The following is an 18,714-nucleotide window of genomic DNA, read 5'->3' as shown; positions in this document are numbered from 1 at the left end:
CTTCAAAGTACATAAATTTTGGGGGGGGGGGGGGGGTCCACAAATTATTTTTTAAACCTCAAATGGGGTTAGGGTCAGGATCAACAGAGAGACAGAAGAACTCACATAGGCGTCGTCGCAGGTCTGGATGGTGTGGTGCCGCTGCAGAGATCCACGTGGCCGATAGCCCTCATTCTGAGTCCCACGGGAAGGGTAGGTAACACCATTGTGGTCAGGCACCTCCATGGCCTGCCCTGGGGTCCTGCGGTCAACATGCTCTCCAGCAGAAGAATCTGTCCGAAGAAAGAAACACTGAGCACACGTCTGTACCTCACCTGGACAATACTCATATAGACCCAGTTACTGTAGAGTCCAGTACGTGTACAGTATACTATGTGTGCAGTTGCTTTAGTGCCCTTTGTGTAAACTGTGCGTACAGTTACTGTAGTATCCAGCATGTACAGTGGATGATATGTACACTTACGGTACATATGTACATATACAGCACATGTACATATAAGTGTACAATGTACTGTTTGCAGTTACTGAAGTGTCCAGTGTACTATGTGTACTCATACTATAATATTCAGGGTGTACAGTTACTGTTGTGTGCAGTGTGTACAGTGGACTATATGTACACTTATTGTAGTATTCAGTGTGTACAGTGTACTAAATGTGCACTTACTGTAGTGTCCAGTGTGTGCAGTGGACTGCGTACAGTTTACTATTTGTGCAGTTACTATAGTATCCAGGGTGAACAGCAGACTGTGTAGTTACTGGAGTGTCCAGTGTGTACAGTTTACTGGGTGTAAACTTACTGTAGTATCCAGTGTACTGTGAGAAGTTACTGTAGTATGCATAGTGTACTGTGTGTGCTTACACTGTAATATTCAGTGTTTAGTTTACCGTGTGTACAGTTACTGTAGTGTCAGAGTGTACAGTTTACTGGGTGTAAACTTATTGTAGTAACCAGTGTACTGTGTACAGTTACTGGAGTGTCCAGTGTGTACAGTTAAAGATGTCCTGTGTGAATAGTGCAGTGTGTGTACAGTTACTGTAGTATTCAGTGTGTACAGCGTGCAGCACATACATTAGACTATGTGTGCCATGTGCACCTCACCTCTGGCTGTGGAGCTTGTGCGCAGGTAGCCATGTCTGTGTGCAGGTGTGCTGTAGGGAGCTGTGGAGGGCATGGGGGTCCCCAGCAGGCCATCGGGGTCCCCACAAACGCCAGCCTTGACGAGGAGCCCATCGGGGTAGGCTGCAGGCGGCGGCTCGTCCTCCTCCATGCTTTCGGAATGTGGCAATGTGGGGGGGTTGCGATCCGGGGGCCGGATCTGGAGCAGGTGGGAGTAATGGGGCTGGGGCCCGGGACCAGGGGGGCCTGGGGGCTCCATGGAGTCTCCCTGGCCAAGGTGGCGCAGCAGCAGCATGTCGCTGTAGTCTTGAGGGGCAGAGGGGGGTGCAGGAGAGGGTGCCGGTCGAGGGCTCTGTCTCTTTAGCAATGCCGCCAGGTCCTGGGGGGGCAGCCGGGGGTCAGCGTGGCCACTGAGCGAGTGTCGGGGAGACAGCAGGCCCTGCAAGGTTGGCGTTACGTGCTGTGAAGGCCGGTATTCTGGGGGGGTGGGCGACAGTAGGGCCTGCTGCAGAGCCGAGGGGCTCCCATACCCCCCCCCAGCTGCCGAGCCCCCTGCTGCTGCGACTGCCTGGTAGGCCTCCAGCCCTGGCACTTTCAGAGACGCGCCCTGCAAGTAGGGCCCATATCCTCCTGCCGCCGCAGCCACCCCCCGGCCACCCCCCTCCCCAAACAGGTGGGGGTGCCACTGAGCTGGGTCATAGCCTGTGGAGCACGAGAACCGGCCCAGACTGCGACTGCGGGACATGGACGGGAAGGAACAGGGGTGGGCAGTAGGGAGTGGATGGAGTCATGAGTGAACGGGAGAAAAATGAGAGAGGAAGGGAAAAGAGGAGGAAAACACAAAGAAAGAATACAGTTACTCTCCGTCATGCCTTATTTTAAAGGTTAAACATTTAGACATTTAGGGCTTCCTGAGCGGCCCACTGAATAGAGCTTCTAACAGGACAAGCCCTATGAGTCCACACAGTGCCAGTTTGAGTCCGGGTGATATCACCAGCAAACACGGAGGTCTCCCCCCACTGGACCTGGCCAAGAGCTGCATGGGTTGGGGGAGTTGTGACAGAACAGTGTCTTCATCTAGAAATTGAACCTTAAACACACTGACTGTGGGTGTAAATGAGCTAGAAGAGCAAGTGTCTTCATTTGCCAGATGCTCATACGAGAGCTTGCGATTGCCAGCTCATGATGACAAGGAAATCAAGTTTATATGTAATAAAAAAACTCAAAGTTTAATACAATATTAAAGTAACACAAGTTTTACTACTGAAAATGCATCAAATCAAAAGCTTGTGTGTCTTACCCTTTAGGTGTGCTTTCTCAGAATGCAGGTTAAGCCTTACAGCCCAGACATAGCAGGTTTTATCCCAGCTAACTGACTGTGACCTCTATTACACCAATATATAATTATAAATTCAGGTGGGTAGCTGCGTCAGCATGCGTAGCAGCTGCAAAGGAACAAGTAATAGGTTTATTCCATGCTGAACTGAAGAAGGCTGCACGGCCGAAACGTTGTGTTTTCTTTCTTCTTTTTTTCAGCATGGAATAAACCTATGACTTGTATAATTATAAATGGCAACATACAACTCCAAGTGAAGGATGGACATTAGCTGGCTAGGGCTTTCTTGGTGTTCACTGAAAATGGAAAATGTTCTTTGCTGGCACCTGAAAGCCTGTGATGATTTCACCTTCTGCTCCTATAAGGCATTGTGGAGCCTACAATGAGCCTACAATAAGATGACTGCAGATCGTCATTCTTCCTGCACAGAACAAGAGTCGCAGCTATCAGTTGCTATCAGTTTTTTAAACAAAGAGTGATCATAAGTAGGGTTCCAAAGTTTGGCCGCTCCACATTTCAATCAAAATAATTCTAACTCAACTTTTATGTCCATTTCAAGCAACAAAATGTCACAGTGTTACAGTGTGAGCCATGTGCTGGAAAGCAGTCTCTCAGTTCTTCAGCAGTGTGTACCTGTGTGTCTCCGCACTGTCGGCGCTCAGCTGTTTCCCCAACACTCGATGGCCACACGGTGTAGACAGGAAGCTCTGCCGCTGTGCTCCACTCCCCAGCTCCGCTTCCTGCACCTGAATGGTCACCTGCTGTGGAGGCAGGCCTTGGGTCATGCCAACGCTCCGGGGAAGGCCAGGCTGCTGCTGGGAGAGTCCAACACGGGATAGTCCGGGTGGAGGAGGGCTACCACTTGGTGGCTGGTACAGAGCTGCGCCATGCTGGTATTGCACTGAGGAGGGACCACCTGCAGCAAGAGAGATGGGGTTAAAAAGCAAGAGCGAGAGAACCAGCAGCTACAGTGCCTTCAGAAAGTATTCAGACCCCTCTACTTCAGACACAACTACACTTTGTTGTGTTGTAGACTTATTTCAAAATGGATTGAGCTGATTCTTTTTTGCCATCAATAGACACACAATGCCTCATTGATGACAAAGTGAAACACGTTTTAAGGAATTTTTGCAAATTTATTAAAATTAAAAAACTGAAATCTCCCATTGACATAAGTTTTCAGACCCTTTATTCAGTACTTTGTAGGAGCACCTTTGGCGGCGATTACAGCTGTGAGTCTTCTTGTGTATGTTTCTTCCAGCTTCGCACACCTGGATTTGGGCAGTTACTCCCATCCTTTCTTGCAGATCCTCTCAAGCTCTGTCAGATTGGATGGGGAGCATCGGTAAACTGAAATCTTCAGGTCTTTCCACATAGATTTTCTATGGGGTTCAAGTCCGGGCTTTGGCGGGGCCACTCAACGACATTCAGAGACTTGTTCCGAAGCCACTCCAGCGTTGTCTTGGCTGTATGTTTCAGATCATTGTCATGCTGAAAGGTGAATCTTCGCCCTAGTCCACGGTTCTGTGCACTCTGGAGCAGGTTTTCTTCAAGAACCTCTCTGTATTTGGCTCTGTTCATCTTTCCCTCAATCCTGACTAGTTTCCCAGTCCCCGCTGCTGAGAAGTATCCCCATGTCATGATGTTCACACCACCATGTTTCACCATAGGGATGGAATTAGCCAGGTGATGTGCGATACCTGGCTTTCACCCGACATGGCATTTGGTATTCAGGCCAAAGAGTTCAATTTTTGTCTCATAAGACCAGAGAATCTTTTTTACCCTCAATGTTCTCAAAGTCCTTTAAGTGCCATTTGGCAAACTCCAGGTGGGCTATCATATGCCTTTTACTCAGGAGTGGCTTCCATCTAGCCACCACAGAGACCTGAGTGATGGAGGGCTGCAGAGATGGTTGTCCTTCCGGCAGGTTCTCCCATCTTTACACTGGAACCCTGACACTCTGTTAGAGAAGCCATTGGGTTCTTGGTCACCTCCCTGACCAATACCCCATTTGGCCAGACATCCAGCTCTAGGAAGAGTGTTGGTGGTTCAAAACTTCTTCCATTTGACAATGATGGAGGCCACTGTGCTCCTGGGAACCTTCAATGTATTCCCAAATGTTTGTACCCTTTTCCAGATCTATGCATTGACATAATCCTACCTTGGAGGTCTACGGAGAGTTCCTTGGACTTCATGACTTGGGTTTTACTCTGCCTTGCACTGTGAACTGTGGGACCTTATAAAGACAGGTGTGTGCCTTTCATGTCCAATCAAGTGAATTTGCCACAGGTGGACGACAATCAAGTTCTAGAAACATCTCAAAGATGATCAAAAGAAATAGGATGCATCTGAGCTCCATTTGGAGTGTCAAAGTAAAGGGTCTGAACACTTATGTAAATGGGAGATTACCGTTTTTTATTTTTTTTAAATTCACAAAAATTCCTAAAAATGTGTTTTCACTTTGTCATTAGGGGGTATTGTGTGTCGATTGATGGCAAAAGGGAATCAATTCAATCCATTTTGAAAGTCTATAACACAACAAAGTGTGGAAAAAGAAGAGGGGTTTGAATACTTTCTGAAGGCACTGTATATCTCCCTGCAACCCACAACTGGCAGCCCACTGAAGCTCTGCAGGTGTGGGCCTGGTCAGTACCTGGATGGGGAAACCTCCTGGGAAAGCAAAGGTTGCTGCTGGAAGAGGTGTCAGTGGTAAAACTAGGGGGCCCCCACCTTGCTTTTTGTGTGGGTCTGATCGCCCCGGCTTAGTGATCATGAACTATACTGTAAAAAGGCACCATCCTTCGAATGAGACATTAAAATGAGGTCCTGGCTCTCTGCGCTCATTAAAAATTCCAGGACATTTCTTGAAAAGAGTAGGGGGTGTTACCCCAGTATCCTAGCCAACTCCCCCACCCCCAGCCTTTACCAATTATAGCCTCCTAATAATCCCCATCTCTGAACTGGTTTCATCACTCTGCTCTCCTCCCCACTGAGAGCTGATGTGTTGTGAGCTAACTGGCGCACTATGGCTGCCGTCACATCACCAGGTGAAGACTACACATTGGGGAGTCCCCATTACCTGTAAAGTGCTTTGAGTGGAGTTCCAGAATAGCAATGTGTAAGTAATTATTATTAGTTCTACTGTTTGGGTGGGTTGAAATCTGGACCACTGGAGAATCTACAGAATAGTTCTGTAGTGAAATATCAGCTGCACAACCTGTCCTTATTCCCTCAGACATTGTATTACATTGGTCATTACAGTGACTAGTGAACAGGAAGGGACACTTCACATTAATTCATGGGAACTCTCCACGATGAGCCCAGGGGTTTGCAAACACTATTATTCAGTACTTTCACACGGTTTTTGATTTCATGCTTGATTCAGAAGTTGTTAATTTTTGCTAAACTGTCAATCAATTCATTTTGTTAAGGAGTTTTAACAGCAGGACTGAGAAATTGGGACTGCAACTCCCCTTTAAAGTCACAGAGCCAAACAGTTTCTCAAAAACAAAACTAGATCCACGCTGCAACACCACTGTGGAAGCACAAACCCATTTAAGTGCAGGCCAGGTCTGTTTCGACCTCTGGATATGTCGATTCAGTGGGATTCCCACAAAGTGAGCACTTTAGTAGGACCACTCCTTAGGACCTCATTCAAACAATTGCTATTATAAGGGTGCCAGTAAAACACATGAAATATCTCCCTATTTTAAACCTTTACTCTATTTATATTTTCATTGCTGTGGCTTAAGAAAAGGGTACCCAAATAGAGCTGCAGAAACCAGTGTGTTCCCACACCTGCATGTTTGCATACTGTGGACCCTAACCAGGGTCAAGTGGCGATGCCTATGACTCTGACAAAAGGAAATACAGAAAGACAGAGCGATTCTCACCATGCCCCTGCATCATGGCTGTGCTTCCGGGAGGAGGGCTCTGGTTGGGCTGCCTGAAAAGGTGGTTGCTGGGGTGTGTAGGAGGGGGGCTGGAGGGCTGGATCCGCAACCTGAAGCGTAATAATAATAATAAAATAATAATAAAAATAATAAACTATTTTATATAGCACCTTTATAGGTGGCTTCTCAAAGCGCTTTACAGGATGACAACAACAACAACAACAACAACAACAACAACAACAATTAAAAATAACCAATAAAAAATACAGAAGATAAACACGATGAGAATATGCAGAGGAGACAGTAGATGGTGGTAATAAATACAGTGGAGCAGGGGGGTAAAGAATGGAACCAGTTAAGTAAAGGCTCTTTTAAAGAAAGCTTTTGAGTCTAGTTTACAGAAGGTGAGTCTCTGATATCCTTGGGGAGAGAGTTCCAGAGCTTAGGGGCATAACAGGAGAAGGCGCTGTCACCCATAGAGTGTAGACGGGCTTGGGGGACAGGAGAGCAGAATTAGAGAAGCGAAGGTTGCGAGATGGGGAGTAGGGTGATAATAGATCAGACAGGATCCAAGCAGAGCCTTACAGGTGAGCATAAGGATTTTGAAGTCGTCACAAAACTTGACAGGAAGCCAGTGCAAAGACTCCAGGATAGGAGTAATGTGAACACTTGCACTAGACCTGGTCAGGATTCTGGCTGCCGAATTTTTAACATACAGGACTTTGTTCAATATGGATTTAGATACCTCAGTGAGTAGCGCATTACAGTAGTAAATTCGGGAGAAGACAAAAGTGTTTCAGCCACAGTAAGTGATAACATAGGGTGTAGTCTAGCGACATATCTGAGGTGAAAAAAAAATGTTTTGACAATATGCTGCACATGTGGGTCGAATGTTAAGCCAGAATCAAATATCAGCCCAGGGTTTTTCAATTTAGACTGAAGCTCAAGTACAGTATTATCCACAGACAGGGTTACAGGATTAGCTTTGCAAAGTTGATGGTCCCAGCATAAACAGCCGGACGGAGAGGGGCAGGAAGAGAGAGAAAGGAGGAAGAGGAGGAATAAAAAGGAAGACAGAGATGGGTAAAGGAAGGAGAGTGAGAGGAACAGAATGAGAAGGATAAAGGAGTAGGAAACAGAGAAGGACAGAGAAAAACAAAAGAGAGAGAAACAGAGACAAGAAGAGAGAGCAAGGTAGGAACATCCGTCAACCTTCATCAGCGTTGTTCAATGTTGCAGAACATTATTGAGCAGCACGGCACTATATCTAACTGTTATTATTTAATAATAAGTAATAATATTACTGATCATTGATCCTTACTGTAATTCTTACTAATCAATGAACATCATTATCAATCACAGTATTCTGTATCGGCATTCTCAGTGCAACTGAGAACAGCACTAGTCAGTGTTCAGGATTAGACAGTATAGAACTTAGTATTCCACCTATCCATTTGCTAACCGCTGGTGCCTATCCTAGCAAGCAACTGGCACAAGGCAGGATACATCCTGGACAGGACGCCAGTCCATCATGGGGAACACATAGAGACAGACACATACTCTATGAATTGGCTTCATTACTCTCTGCTCTCCTCCCCACTAATAGCTGGTGTGTGGTGAGCGTTCTGGCACACTATGGCTGCCGTCGCATCATCCAGGTGGGGCTGCACATTGGTGGTGGTGGAGGGGAGTCCCCATTACCTGTAAAGCGCTGTGAGTGGAGTGTCCAGAAAAGCGCCATATAAGTGTAAGCAATTATTATTAATTATTATTATTATACTCATACCAATTTTCCCAGAAGCTAATTAACCTACCAGCATGTCTTTGGACTATGGGAGGAAACCGGAGCACCTGGAGGAGATCCACGCAAACATGGGGAGAATGTAAAAATGCCATGGAGACAGCATCCCAGGTCTGCAGTTGAACCCAGGGCCCTAGCGCTGCAAGGCAGCAATGCTACCCACTGCACAGCACTGAATATTATTAAGAATGAATGTTCTCAAGATTACACACCATGAAGAGTCATGAACCTGACAAAAGCAATCAGTAAAATTAGAACAGTAATAGTCTCGAGTACCTCTGTAGCTGGTGAGTGAGCAGGCTGGGCTGGGCTTCTCCGTGCTGTCCCAGTGACAGTGCCTGCAGGGGGGGTGAGGGCTGCGGGGAGCGGATACACTCCTGGAAGACAATGTGAATACACAGATGTTGGTTAACCTGTGCACCAACACAAAAGCAACACATACTTCAACACTTCTCTCCCACCTCAACAGCACATACTGCACAAGCCTGCAGCTTGTATAGGGGAAAACTCAAATGCCTTCTTGGGTCATGACCCAATACCTCATCCCGACATGCCAAAATAATGAATCATGTCCAAATGCACTCCCACATCAAAAGTTCACTTTTGATCTTTTTTTAGAATATTTTGTTTTTTTGGAAGTATAGCCTGATCTTGGCAGAATCAGGGTGCCCCCTCAGGTTCTATGAAAAAGTATTTGCTCCCTTTCGGATTTTCGGAAGTTTTGCATATTTTCACCACTGAATTTTATCAATTTCATGGGGGTTTGTGAGTTTTATACAGCACAGTGCTGGCCTAAATCAGCCCAATTGTTTAATAAAAGATTCACACAGCTGACCATACTTAAACCTATGAGAGAGCATTAGCTTTTTTACACAGGAACACTGAATGTTGGATGACTTTGTTTATTAAATAAATTAACCTTTGGTGACATATGTTCTCTTAGACTTCCTTTATAGATCACTAGTAACCACATGAAGATCTGATAACATTCAGTAGAAATAAATGTGCAACATTTCAGAATGTCATATCGTGTCCTGAAGGCCTGCGCACATCACCTTGTGGACATCTTCACGGACATATTTAATCTCTCCCTCACTCAATGCACAGTCCCCTCTTGCTTCAGGAAAACCACCACTGTCCCGATCTCCAAGAAAACCGGAGTCAACTGCCTAAATGACTACTCCCACACCCACACACACACACGCGCAGTCACACTCCTGCTCACACAAACCCACAAACCCACACACACATGCGCAGTCACACTCCTGCTCACACACACCCACACACACGGGCGCGCGCGCAGTCACACCCCTGCTCACACACACCCGCACACACGCGCGCGCAGTCACACCCCTGCTCACACACACCCACACACGCGCACGCAGTCACACCCCTACTCACACACACCCACACATGCGCGCGCAGTCACACACCTGCTCACACAAACCCACACACACGCGCGCGCGTAGTCACACCCCTGCTCACACACACCCACACACGCGCACGCAGTCACACCCCTACTCACACACACCCACACATGCGCGCGCAGTCACACACCTGCTCACACAAACCCACACACACGCGCGCGTAGTCACACCCCTGCTCACACACACCCACACACACACGCGCAGTCACACTCCTGCTCACACACAGCCACACACGCGCGCGCAGTCACACCCCTGCTCACACACACCCACACACGCACGCACGCACAGTCACACTCCTGGTCAAACACACCCACACAGGCGCACAGTCACACTCCTGCTCACACACACCCATATAAACACACAGCCACACACATGGCCTGTACTGGTTGTGTCAGTGCAGGCCCTGTCACAGGCTGCAAGGCAGTGTTGTACCTGTAATTGCTGGTGTAGAATCTGCTGCTCTTGCTGGTAGAGAATGTGCTGCTGTTGTGTGTGCTCCAGGAGCCGCTCATCTTGAGGGGCTGCATACATCTTCTGTAACTGCTCACACTCCTGAAAGAGAGATGATAACTGTGCATTTCTGCAGAGTGCTGAGAGAACAAGAGCTCAGACTGATAACTGCTCACATTCCTGAGTGAGGGAGGATAACTGTGTATTCCTGCAGATTTCTGAGAGAACAAGAGCTTAGACTGTGTAACTGCTCACAATGTCGTATAAAGAAAGTTCTGACTCAACAGTGGTCTAAAGGAGACACAGAGACAGGAGGAGGAAGACAATCTGATGGGAAGCTGGATGTGAGACAGTGAGATGGTCAAGACCATCGCAATAGAAACACTGCAGCTCTAGACACATACGAAGACTGAGAAAGACACTGCACCAGGATGACACTCATGTAGAGAGGCTTGATGCTGTACCTGTTTGAGCTGTTTAATGATGCTGCTGTTCTCCAGGTGTGCTTTGAAGGCCTGGATAGTTGTAGCTCCATCAGAGAAGCGCCTGACAGGAGAGAATCTCTCCGTGGGCAAGTGGAGAGTGTTACAATCCTTATAGCTCGACCTAAAAACAAAACGCATTACAATCCCTTCATTGAGAACTACTGAGTTCCATTGAGAACCGATGAGTCAATTATCAGGCCCTGTTATCAAGTGTGATTGAGTCAGTCACTTTAGGCTGTCAGTGTATCAGGCCCAGTACCAGTGTGAAAGCACCAGGATCAGATAATGTGTCACTCAGTGTCCAGTCGATGTATGGGGTGCAGAACCAGTGAGTCAACACCAGAATCAATCCTGTGTGCTAGCTTAGCATGCTAACCGACAGTGCTGCTCCAGTGGCAGATGCTGTGCCCACACTCGAGGGCGAGAACTCTGCTGCCGCTGCTGATCGGGGGGTGCCTCGGCAGGGGAGTTGGTCATGGCGTGCATGGTGTGCCTTTTCGAGGTGGTGGCCAGATACCTAAGGGAGGGAGAGAGGTAGAGATAAAGAGAGGAGAGGAGGGGTCAGAAAATAAAAAAGGCAGTGATCACTTTTAAGCCCTTACGTACTCGCACTTTGACCCTTGGTCACAGCCTACATATTTGTACCCAAGGTCAAGATCTGTGCTAGCATGAGAGCACAAGTGGACTGTCCCAGGACCCAAATCAGTAGATGGTTTGACTCAGCCTGTGGAACAGACACTTTGAATAATTTAACAACAATCTGACTAATTTCTGTAACCGTGAGCAGTTACAGAAGCTTACTGTTTGTGGAACTATTTTTAAGAAGTGCCTCTGTTTTAAAATATTTAAATATTTATTTTACTTCTTTCAGTAGTCCTCTGTGTCTCTGTATGTGTGGCTCCAGTGTTCTCTCTCTAAATATTTCATTATTTATAAACCTTATTTAGGTTCTAGACAGTACTTTATGGTGTAATTAATACATTAAATTATTATTGTGAATTTTAAGATTCATGATTTTTTAAGAGTTTTGAATTACAACTTAATTCAACATAAAAGAACATAAAAGAAAGACAATGTGGCAAAAAGTTGTGGTATGACTAAGTATTCAGCCGAATATAAGCTGCACCCAGAAATTTGGACTGTAGGAAAAGAACATTACAAAGCACAAGTTACCTTTCTGAATAGAAATTGTTGAGATGAAATAAAGGTTCTCATGGTTTAAAATAAATAAAGGAAAATGGTGAGGAGTTTAAAATACTATATTACAGTAAACTTCCTCCTATCAAGAAGAAATGTGTGGGGGTTCGGGGGTAAAGGGTTCCAGATAGGAGGATTTTTTGAATAGATAAGATTAAAGCAAACAGATATGTAATGTAACCTAGGCTAAAGCTAAATGATTAGGTGAACAAAAATTATATAATAATAATAATAATTATAATAATAATAATAATACACTACTTTTAAAGACAAACGATCACCTCATTCTAAATGAAAAAACGTACAGTGATTTCTTGTTTACTTTGTATAATTAAAAATTCATATAAACGTTTTTTTATGAGAATCATAACACGCCGGAACCAAGCAAAATGGCAATCCGTTACAGTACATTTCAACACTGTTCAGCACTCCTGATGTAAATATGTCAGCAACCTGATCAGCTTCTGATTCTTTTTTACTTGTATTCAAATGTAAGCCAAGGCTGATTGTACCACACTGAAACTTGGAAGAAAAAAGGTGCATCTTATTTTTGGGAAAATAAAGTAAAATGGAGTGTTTTGGCATTGGTGGTGGTGCAAACAGCACAGCACAGCACTCAAAGAACTCCATCCTTACTGCAAACTGCTTCAAGGTCTGTTAAAGTATGAAAGAATGGGATTTGTAAAAACAGCAGTAATTGGTTTGCTCATAGCCTGTTAAGAGAAGAAGAGATCAGAATACAGTGAAAATCACCTGAGCCTGAAACAGACCTACCTTTACCATGTACTACGTGAAGCTGTAATGTATAAAAGGATTAGAATACTTTAGCAGTTTGTTAGTTCTGTGGGGCAGACCCAACACTGCATTGCTCTGTATTGAGCTCAATAATGGCTGAGTCTGCGTAAGGCCATCCTCCTGCTCCTCCATTGAGGTATTTCCCATTTTAGAAGCTGTACTAATACAGAATGAGGCCTGGGACACACCTTTGCCTGCCCTCCGTCTAGCCCATTACCTCTCTTACCTCTGGACTGCCTCAGGGTCAGGCTCTCCATCAGAGCCCTCTTCATCCACAGGGGTAACGGCTGGGATAGGATGCTGGCAGAGACCGGGGGGTAAGGTTAGACACTTTAGAAGTGAGTTTCCGTAGGTTGTCTAGTCACCAGCAGAGACAGAAAGAAAAAGGGCCACAAACTTTAAGACAGTAATGGGGAGAAAGAGAGAGAATTCAAGAAGTATAATATGAGGAAAGAGAAAGACAAGGCAGGTGACAAGGCAGTATTGGCATAGGTATAGGCTGGAGTAACAGACACCACTAGAAACAGACAGAGAGATAGTCAAGGAAACAGACAAAGACACAAGGGGAGCACTGAAGCCACACATACAGAGAGAGAACACTGGAGCCACACATACAGAGAGACATGCAGAGTAAATAAGAAATGGTACAAGAATAGATAAACATGTTTGGCTAAGAGACATACCGGGCTGGTGACCAGGGGAGACTGGCCACGAGGTTTCTTCAGCAGCTGCTGGGCATGCAGCTGGATGTTGGCACCACCATCTGAGGCCCTGCGGCCCAGGGGCCCCATTCCATTGAGGAGCTGGAGAGTGGGAGGCTGGAGTAGGGACTGCTCCTGTGGAGAGATGAGCAGCAGTATCAGATTCAACCTTGTTGTCCGAACATTGCCAAGTTGGAGCCTTGTTGGATTTTATTAGTGGTCAACCGTGCAGTGGCACACAATCAATACAAATGCTGACAGGATTGTGTGTGTTTGAGTCAGAGAACATGTCCCAGCCTGCGAGCTTGTAGTAGAAACATCTCCTCTAGGTGCCCCTAACTCTCATGTCTTCACAGTGGAATGTTTCTTAAAGCTGCATGTTTAAGAGCATTTAGACCTCACTGTCATGCTGATATGAGGGGTTAGACATATGACCTGCCTTGATGAATAACTAACACTTCCAAATCGGATAGGTAAATAAGACAAAACAGTTCAAAAATACCACTAGTTCAAAAATACCACTACTGTGCACATTTACCACTAGACAAACTTCGTACCTATGACATCACCATTCTTCAAACGCAGTCTCCAAAAAATAATTCACAAGGTGCTTTATCACTGGTTTAAAGCAGGGTTCAGGATTATGACTATGGCTCCATACTCACATAATCAAGTTGAAAAGGCAGCAGTTTAGAGTTTTTACGTAAAGTACTTGTGACACACTGCGTACACAGCAGGCTTGTGTGTGAAGTTGAGACCTAAAGATGGAGCTGATTCTATTCGCACGCACTGACCTTATACTCCAGCTGCTGTGTGGCGGGCTGCAGAATCTGCATTGGCATCAGATTCTGCATGACACTGACATTGGGGGCCAGTGGGAGGAAGGGGGGCTGTGGAGCCACGCGAGGGAACCCAGGGGCCAGTTTCTGCAGCTCCTCCTGCATTTCCGTCCTGCCAGGGTGAGAAGTCTCCAGTAAATTTCACTGGTTATAGTGAAAAGCTTTCACACATTCACTTGCAAACTTTCCATTCTACTTGACAGAACAACTTGATGACCCATGAGGGCAAGATAATGGTTTCTTCCATATTACTAATCAAGAACCTTTTTTTAAGAGCTGCTTCCCTTAAAAACATAGTGGTGCAACACAGCTGTTTATTGTGAATAATATATTTCATAGCAAATGGTCTCTAATTCCATGTTCATTAAAATGGGAAGTCTGTATGTACTGCTTTCCCAGTCACAATAAGGATTTTTTACTGAGAATCTTATCAAGCTTTGATCAAAGCTTGTTTGTAGCTGTAAGGCAACTTGCTTTTTTATTTTTTCCTGCAAGGGAGTATGTCCTCAGAACAACTTCATGAACAACATCATGACCTGGAATCATAATAGTATTCTGATGCCTCCAATATGTGTTTAGTCAACATCCGTCTCTTTTACCAGGACATTTCCTTTGGATGTTGCAATCAGCTATTGTTTCAACAACGCAGTCATAAACCGCGATCCAGATCCTTCAGGTTTTCTGACACCAGCTTTGCAGCTTATCTTATCATGCTCTGCCCACCTCCATGCATCCCTGTTTTAGCTGTCAACTGCTTTTAAAGAAGAACCCTGAGGTAAAGATACTGTCTCCATTATATAAAGTTAGCATAGGCGAGGCACTAAAACAATCATAGATAAGTAGAAAAATCCAAAGTAAGCATATGTGCAGCATATGTCCAAAGCCTGGTGGACAGTTCAAACCATGTGATGCGCCATTCCCCTCTCTAAAAAATACTTTTTCAGCACCTGCTGTACTTGATCAGACACACTGCAGTTTGATATCTGGAGCTCTCTTAAGTGACTGATTGCCCCTGCCAAATTCCCGTTTGATACATTTTGGTCAAATCAAAAGACTTTCACTTGTTCCAACATATCAGCATGATGATCACGTGCAGTTTACGACACTATGCAGTGTTCACACAGTTGTATTGCAGTCTGACAACATTTTTCCAGTTGTAGGCTCTTAAAATGTCCTTATAGGCTAGATACTTCAAGCTATTTTCCTTACTTTCAGTATGTCGACATAGACACATGGAGTGAAAACAATTTTGCTTCGACTGTACAACATGTGCAGCTGCCTGCAGCTCAGAAATCCTGAAAAGCACTAAACCACTATGCAGTGGGAGACGGCAGGAAGACTGGCCTGGGGTCTGGCACGCCCACAGTGTGCCTTCTCATGGACAGGTACCGCGCCATGGCCTCTGGAGAGGGCTCCTCTCCCTCATCGCTGTCCAGAGCCATCGCCCCATCCGTCTGCAGGCAGGAAAGAGGGAGGAAAGAAAGGACAAAGAGACACAAAGAGCAAGTCATGCTTTGGCACACAGGTATCACATCATGCATACTTTTTTACACACAAACGTAAGTGGGTGAATGAGTGTTGTAGGCTATCAAGGAGATAGCAGGAAAATGTGTATCCGCATTGTGTGAACGGTATGAAAGAGTTAAGTCCTCTGGGTGTGTGGAAGCTGTGTCACACTGACCTCCACGATTTGGTTGTCAGGGTTGATGAGCTGGACATGAGGGACAGTGATACTGACTGGATTGCCGGGCTGATCCGCCTGCGGAGACAGAGTGAGGACGGTAGGAGTGAGAGGGGCCAGGGGAAAATGGGATGGAGAGAGCAAGAGCAAGAACAAAGAAAGGGGAAGATAAGAAGAAAGAAGAGGCGAATCTTTAAAACACAAAAGAATTGTTAAGACACCATTGCTTATATAACATTCATATTTACACAGCACACTCTACACTGTCTTTGAAGGGTTCCAGTCTAAACAGGACACAGTAAAGTCTGCACCCTATACACTGTTAAGGACAATACTGACAGTGGAGTGTGCACTCTATTAAGTGCACAGTACAGAGGTAAAAGTGCAGTCTGTACTCTGTACAGTGTGGACAGTACAGTGAGACCAGCTGAGTGTGTAGACTGTAAGGGAAATACAGTACCATACCATGAGCACTAACTGTGTGCAGTAATGTAGTAGTACATTCTCTAGTGCTGCTCTTATGGGCACTTCTGGGGTGTACCTGTACTGTGTTGATACCAGGGTAGGTCATGGCTCTGTGGGTAGGGGGAGCAATGCGCAGGGTCTTGTGTCTCTTCAGCCGTTCACACAGTAGACTGTAGATGGCGCTGTAGTGATCATAAGCATCTGTGTGCAGAGACTACAGGGAGACAACAAGAGCACGTGAAGGAGTGTCCTAATGTCCCTCCTCTCAAATCGAACCCAGCAACTAACAATCACGCTCATTCCTTCCCCCTAGGTGAACTAAAGGCCTTGTGTTTCAAACAGTGGTCCCTTCAGGGTGCCACTGTCACAGCAACTAAAAGCAATCAATTCCATCATTGAGGACTAGAAAGCCAGGATAATCAATTTCCCCAGGGTCTCCACACAATTTGTATCCTTTGCAGTAAGGTACACTGGATAAATTTGAAACAGGAAGTGCCTTTGGCTCTCTTACTTTAGCACCTAGTGGATACTCTTCAAATGAGAAGGTCAGGGAAGAGCCTGCCTGAGGGGTAAAGGTACAATCTGAGGCACAGTCTCTGCTCCACTTTGCAGTATTGTCCCTGACACCCCCACCCCAGTGGACATACAGTGGATATAAAAAATCTACACACCCTTACTGAAATTTCAGCTTTTGTTGATATAAAGGCTGAAATCAAGACAAATCATGTCCGACCTTTTTTCACCTTTAATAAGATCTTGTAACCAACAATATTTAAGTGAAAATCAAATGGATAATCTTTAGGTAAAATAATTAAAAATAAAAAAACTGTTTGATATCCACTGTACAGTAGCATTCTCATTGTCTTCCCCCTACTGGCAGCAGTGTCTCCTTCAGAGGTAGTGTTATAGTGTGCTCATTGTCTTCTCACAAAGACAAGAGTAAAATTTGCATACTATCTCCCCCAGTGGCAGTACAGGTGTAGCCTCACTGCACATGCCCAGGGGCAGGTAATGTGTTGTGCTGACTGTCCACAAAGACAACAGTGGCTCAGTCACTTCCAGGGGGTGTAGCGTAACAAGCTCACTGCTTCCCAACATAAATGTATTTTAGTGAATGTGCTCACTGTCTCCCCACCCAGTGGAAGTCAAGCTATGTTTTCACTGTCTACTATTTGACACACTGCAGTGTGCTTACTGCTTTCATCACTGTGGAAGCATGCCTACTTTCTCACTGTTTCACAAGGCAGCACCACCGTGTGCTGTCTCCAGCACTATGGGAGAATGGCTGTGTGCTCATGGTCTTCCCCTTGTGGCAGTACCTGTAGTGTGCGCTCACGGTCCAGGCCCATCTCCACCATGGCCAAAAGCACCTGCTCATTAATGGGCTCTGTCTGCTGCTCCGATTTCACCTGCTCGCATTCAGCTATCAACTGATGGAAAGATCAGGAAAAGAATTAAGCACTTGATCACTTATTCACATCCAATGATTATGTGCGGTTGTGTGACAGTGAAACAAGCATCCATTAAATTAGGGAGTAAAATCAGTTCCTGTGCACTGAAACTCACCCTGTCAAACTCTGGGTCTGGATCTCCCTGCTTCATCCACTTGTTCTTGCAGATCTGCTCCATGGAGAGACGCTTGCTGGGTTCCAGAACGAGCATGTGTCTGATCAGGTATTCGCAGTCTGAAAGACCATCACGCAGATATCACTGATACTGTCAGATACGGTTATCACGCTGTAACAAAGCAGGTTTTTGGGAGGAGCCACAGCAAACACCAGTAAAAGTCAATGTCCTGTCTGAGGGGGCAGATGCACCAGTGTGAGGTCAGCCAAAAAAAGAGAAAAACAAAAAAGGAGAAGGGGAAAAAAGAAAAACACACCGCTTGGAACAGCGGCATCCAGACTGAACTGTCCCTATTTAGCAGGGTCCAGCCTGGAGAAAAAAAGCCTGGAGGCCAAAAGAAACAACCTGTCCCAGTGAATCCTCAAAGTGGGACAGGAGAGGAGAGGCTCAGTCTGCCCCAGTGAGGATAAACAGCAGAACAGGAAAGGAGAGGCGCAGCATGTCCCGGTGAAAAAGAAAACAAAAAGAAACAAAAAAGCACCCTTAACACTCTCTCCACAATCCCCTCCGCGACTGTCAGTCTAATATTCTCCCCTTGCAGGGGCCATAAGTTGCAACCCTGAATCCGTCTTCTGCTCTCTCCAGGTAGACACGCTTTTCACTATAGTTGCTCCAGCAGCATCTTATATGTGCTTCGACCCCAGCTCTCTCTAGTCCCAGACATCCTCTCTCAGCTGGACTGAGGTCCTGCTAGCTGGTCGCTCCGGAAATTAACTGGCCCAGCTGTGGCTGTCAAGGCATTAGAAAAGGGCTCCACCTCCACACTGAACATGCCCCGCATAATGCCACACACGCATTGTTAATACAGACACACACAGAAACTGGTGCTCGGATTCACTGCTGCACACTGTTAATACTAACACACACAAATACTGGTGTGACAGACAATATGGCCAAAAAA

General features: G+C 45.8%; 1 protein-coding gene across 3 annotated transcripts in view; it reads right to left on the bottom strand.

Moving 5' to 3' along the window:
- The window catches only part of sik3 (SIK family kinase 3), a 42,359-nt gene that overhangs the window by 6,476 nt on the left and 17,169 nt on the right, over positions 1 to 18,714 (bottom strand). For 2 of the 3 annotated variants that reach the window (XM_015337547.2, XM_015337549.2), the window contains exons 7-22: positions 17,754 to 17,872; positions 17,507 to 17,617; positions 16,264 to 16,401; positions 15,723 to 15,800; positions 15,386 to 15,495; positions 13,997 to 14,153; positions 13,185 to 13,337; positions 12,728 to 12,801; positions 10,886 to 11,026; positions 10,489 to 10,630; positions 10,007 to 10,126; positions 8,424 to 8,524; positions 6,347 to 6,456; positions 3,087 to 3,369; positions 1,100 to 1,851; positions 106 to 272 (exon numbers count right to left, since the gene is read on the bottom strand). In XM_015337547.2, coding sequence (XP_015193033.2) covers positions 106 to 272; positions 1,100 to 1,851; positions 3,087 to 3,369; positions 6,347 to 6,456; positions 8,424 to 8,524; positions 10,007 to 10,126; positions 10,489 to 10,630; positions 10,886 to 11,026; positions 12,728 to 12,801; positions 13,185 to 13,337; positions 13,997 to 14,153; positions 15,386 to 15,495; positions 15,723 to 15,800; positions 16,264 to 16,401; positions 17,507 to 17,617; positions 17,754 to 17,872 — 2,756 coding nt within the window. The remainder of the gene's footprint in view (positions 1 to 105; positions 273 to 1,099; positions 1,852 to 3,086; positions 3,370 to 6,346; positions 6,457 to 8,423; positions 8,525 to 10,006; positions 10,127 to 10,488; positions 10,631 to 10,885; positions 11,027 to 12,727; positions 12,802 to 13,184; positions 13,338 to 13,996; positions 14,154 to 15,385; positions 15,496 to 15,722; positions 15,801 to 16,263; positions 16,402 to 17,506; positions 17,618 to 17,753; positions 17,873 to 18,714) is intronic. The other variant, XM_015337548.2, reaches the window with a different exon arrangement.

Source organism: Lepisosteus oculatus, chromosome 23, assembly GCF_040954835.1.
Source record: "Lepisosteus oculatus isolate fLepOcu1 chromosome 23, fLepOcu1.hap2, whole genome shotgun sequence".
Classification (NCBI taxonomy): domain Eukaryota; kingdom Metazoa; phylum Chordata; class Actinopteri; order Semionotiformes; family Lepisosteidae; genus Lepisosteus; species Lepisosteus oculatus.
The sequence above is the reverse complement of the archived record's forward strand: the minus strand, read 5'-3'. Positions and strand labels throughout refer to the sequence as shown.